The following is a 4055-nucleotide window of genomic DNA, read 5'->3' as shown; positions in this document are numbered from 1 at the left end:
TAAAAGAAAAATATAATCCACCAGATAAAATAAGCAAACTAAGTGCTATACAAATATCTGGATTCAATTGGAGTTTTTCAGAAGCACTTTTGAACCACCAATTCTGAAATTACAAAAAAAGAATGCAAAGTTTCTACTGTTAAATATTTCAGAAAAAAAAAAAAGAAAAAAAAAAGGAAAAAATACTGTTGAAAACTCAATCAGGTAATCACAAGAACGCAAACGTCTTTTACATGGTCCAGAGAACAAGATAAGTTGAAGGTGGAGAAAAAAGGGATCATCAACTTTACAGTAGAAATCTTTGCAAAAAAAGAAAATGAGAATCTTGGATATTCCTACAATAAAATCTAAAGCAATATAAGTCCCTTGTGAGGTTAATGCCTTTCTTACGCTTAAGCTTCTATGGTTTTATTGCATAATGGATTAGCAGGACCCCACACATGATTCTAACAACAACTAGGGCAACACATGAGTTACTGATTCCTGCCCAATTCAATCTGATCTCTTCCTTGCAGTCTGTCAATGCCAAGAGAAGCTGGATCCAAGGATGCTTCTGGCCTCTTTGAATCTAATTCCAGTTCCTTCTGCTTCAGTTCCAATACCATTCGCTCATTCTCTAATCCCAACCTCTCGTTCTCCAGCCTTGAATTCTCCAGATCCCTGCCTTTCTTGCTGCTGTATCTCAACCACTTAAAACGTTGTTTCTCAAGCTCAAAACCTTGAGCCATGATGGTGACTCTTTGCTCTTGGAGTTGCAACATCCGGTTCTTTATCCACTCTTTCTGCTCCCACAGAGACTTGGTGGGGTCTTCAAAAATCCCAGCTATTTCAACTTCAAAACTATCCTGACAAGCATCCTGTGGCCAAAAACTGCAATCCTCTTGGTTCACTTTCCTTCTTTGATGAAACTGCCCCATCCTCTGTGCATGCACATCAACATTATCATACTCTTCGTTATCCAATTCGTCATCATCAAAGTCCTCATTTTCCTCAGCTTCTTCCTCCTCAGATCCATTATTATCCTTTGAACTTCTGGCAAGGGGTGAAAAATAACCTTGTAGATCAATATCATGACAATTTGGTATGCTTTTTCCATTATGGTAAGCACACATTTCCTGATAAAACAAATGTTTTGAGCTCAATATTTTTTTCACATCATCCTTCATCTTAGCGGAGAGATGGGGCATGGAGTCCATAAGTGCAGGGTTTTCCACCACTCTACAAGTAGTTCCCCTCCCAAGAATTTCATTCAACCTCTTGTACCTCTTGTTCAAGTCATTGAACTTATCCTCACACTGCTGAGGTGAAACAAAACAACCCTTACTAATCATTATCTTTGAGACAGTTTTCCATTTACCCTTCTTCTGCAAAATCCCTGATTTCCTCTTCAGCCCTTCCACACCCTCAAGGGTACCGTCATCCCCAACGCAGGCAACCACTGCTATAAGAAGTCTCACCACATTATCTGTCCATTTCATTCGCTGCCATGGAGAGCCCTTTTTACCCTTCGCCCCGCTGAAGTTCTCATCTTCTGTATAACTTGGCTCATCCTCATCGCTAGTATTGTTATTGTCATTATTTGCAACACTAACAGGAGCAATCCCCTTCCCTTTACCATAATTTATTGGAATGCCTTTTGGGGTTGAGCCCTTGGCTTCCAGTGTCCCAATGGAGCAATGATCATTCTCAAAACCAGTCATCACATTCATGTGATGGTGATGGGTATGAGGTGGAATACTCATCTGGGCCTGCTGGTGTCTCTGAATAGAAGTTTCAAGGTCTAAAATTCCCACACTCGTTCCCGACAAAAACCCACCTCTCATACCTGCATTATCCATCTTCTCACACTAAGTTCCAAACCCCTAATCTGAAGTACGAAAAATGAAGGGAAAAGGGAAAGAGATCAACTTTCACATCTTAAAATTCCATGTTTATAACACAAAAAAAAAAAAAAGAAGAAACAAACAAACTCCACTTCCCTGATCCTAACAAAACTACTTGGCTTAAACTCAAAAATAAAAAATAAAAACCAATAACAACAACAAAAAATAAAAAATAAAAAGCAATAGAATCTATGTTCTTTACTTTTCCACCATTTCCCACCAACCAAACAGATGAGTAACTCAAAAACTGAGAAATAAACAAACCCCCCACAACTCTGCTTCTGAAATTATTACTGATTAGAAACAGAAACCCTTCAAATGAAATCAAAAACCCTAAAAGGATTCAAACTTCTTACGCATATCGCCCTGTTTAGGCTTATCCAAAACCCCAGAATAGTTCGAACCCACGAATTTTCCCAGGAAAATTTCGAACTAACGCAAGAACTTTCCCCTGGAAAAGTACACAACAATTAATCATTAAATTGAACCAAAATTAAAAAAGAATAAAGACAAATTAAAAAGGCAAATTCCATCAAGATTACCATTTGATGATGTACAACGGAGATTTCACAAGCCCAGATGCCTGGAAGTGTTGTTTGAGAGAGAGAGAGAGAGAAATGAGCTGAAAGGGAAGATGAGAACCAAGTCGATGATGATTCAGGTTAGCAACCTATACTGAATTCTTATTGGTCGTTGAAAAATGAGTTTGTCACAGGCAGAGGAGTGTAAACATTTCTGACTTGAAGTTAGAATTAGTCTATTTATTTGATGGTAGTTTGCCACGTCAATATTGAGACAAACATCTCCTTTAGTGAAGCCAGGAGTATGCTTCGGGCTGCTATTTTTTACACGTGGAGGGTCGCTGATGTGGCGTGCAACATTCCACATCAGCAATAAAAAAACAATATTATAACTCAAAATTACTTCTCTTATTTAATATTTGAATTTATTTAAATCATGTACTTCTTCATTTCTTAAAAAAAAAATGAATAAATTTACTAGTTTTTCCTTTTTTGTTATTATCTTGTTTTGAGAATTGTTTTTTTAAAACTGTTTTTTATTTTCTAAAATGAAAAACATAAAAAATTTATTTGATAACCAAAAATATTTTGAAATAACTTTTTTAATTACTTTCTATTGTTTTTATTTGTTTTTTGATGATTATTTTAAGAAATAATTAGAATGATTAAAAATAAAATATTAAATATAAAAATTATTTTTAAAACATATTTAATAATATTAAAAATAGATTAAAAATATTTTAAATTTTCAAACAAACTTTTTTTATACTAAACTATTTTCAAAATTTATTTTTTAAAATTTTTTTAAAAAATAATTATCAAATATACCCTATTATTTAACATTTAAATTTTGGATAAATGTATAAAATATAAAGTTTAAAAATTTATTATGAGTAAATTCAACTTGAATTTCATCTATACAACTCATCTAATTTGATTTTAACTCAAAATTAATTCAAATTTCACAAAAAAAAAAAAAAAAAAAGGCATGTTGAATACCTTGATTTAGAAATTGGCATGCGTTGAGTTGAATGTAGCTTGGGTTTGGGTTACTAACAAACTCAACCCAATCCTTCAAGTATTTTAAGAAAATTTAAAGGTTTTAGTAAAAAAGTAAAACTTGATTATATTAGTCGTGGATACAATTCTTCTGAAAAAATAAAATAAAATAAAAGATAATGTAACTTTTATATAAAATATAAAGTAATACAAAAATTTTAATAACTCAATTTCTTAAACAAATTTTAAAGATTGTTTTTTCCGATAATGAAAATATCGATAAATATAGATATATTGATATTTGAATTTTATGGATATATCAATATAAAATATATTAATTAATATTTTAATAAAAATATAATAGGAAAAAATTTGATTAAAATTCATAAAAATATTTAGAAAAACTTTTTAAAACGATAAAATAAGTAAAAATATACGTATTAAAGTTATTTTGTAAGGGTGATTAACATAGTTATAATCAAATATAATATTTATAAAAAAAATAAAAATAAAAAGTTCAAATTCCTTTAATGTATTTATATTCATTTATTTTGAAATTTTAAAACTACTAATTTATTAAAACGTGTTTTATTACAATTTAATAAAAAAATTAAATCAATTTATATAAAATATTTTATTGATATTTAATTTC

General features: G+C 31.2%; 1 protein-coding gene across 2 annotated transcripts; it reads right to left on the bottom strand.

Annotated features, from left to right (window-relative positions):
* LOC117919466 lies at nt 1–2560 on the bottom strand. 2 transcript variants are annotated; one of them, XM_034836672.1, is made up of 3 exons: nt 2426–2560; nt 2240–2334; nt 1–1867 (listed from the first exon to the last, which is right to left on the bottom strand). In XM_034836672.1, exon 3 carries the CDS (start codon nt 1836–1838, stop codon nt 474–476), a length of 1365 nt encoding a protein of 454 aa, XP_034692563.1. In that variant the 5' UTR covers nt 1839–1867; nt 2240–2334; nt 2426–2560; the 3' UTR covers nt 1–473. The 2 variants fall into 2 exon arrangements, with proteins under 2 accessions (XP_034692563.1, XP_034692564.1); XM_034836673.1 differs by having other exon boundaries at nt 1–1825.
* Nucleotides 2561–4055: the final 1495 nt, after the last annotated feature.

Source organism: Vitis riparia, chromosome 7 (genome assembly GCF_004353265.1).
Source record: "Vitis riparia cultivar Riparia Gloire de Montpellier isolate 1030 chromosome 7, EGFV_Vit.rip_1.0, whole genome shotgun sequence".
Taxonomy (NCBI): domain Eukaryota; kingdom Viridiplantae; phylum Streptophyta; class Magnoliopsida; order Vitales; family Vitaceae; genus Vitis; species Vitis riparia.
Note: the sequence above shows the minus strand (reverse complement) of the source record. Positions and strands in the feature narration are given on the sequence as shown.

What these genes read in the sequence shown, in the direction of transcription:
- LOC117919466 (XM_034836672.1), bottom strand. Translation starts at nt 1,838, where the DNA reads ATGGATAATGCAGGTATGAGAGGTGGGTTTTTGTCGGGAACGAGTGTG.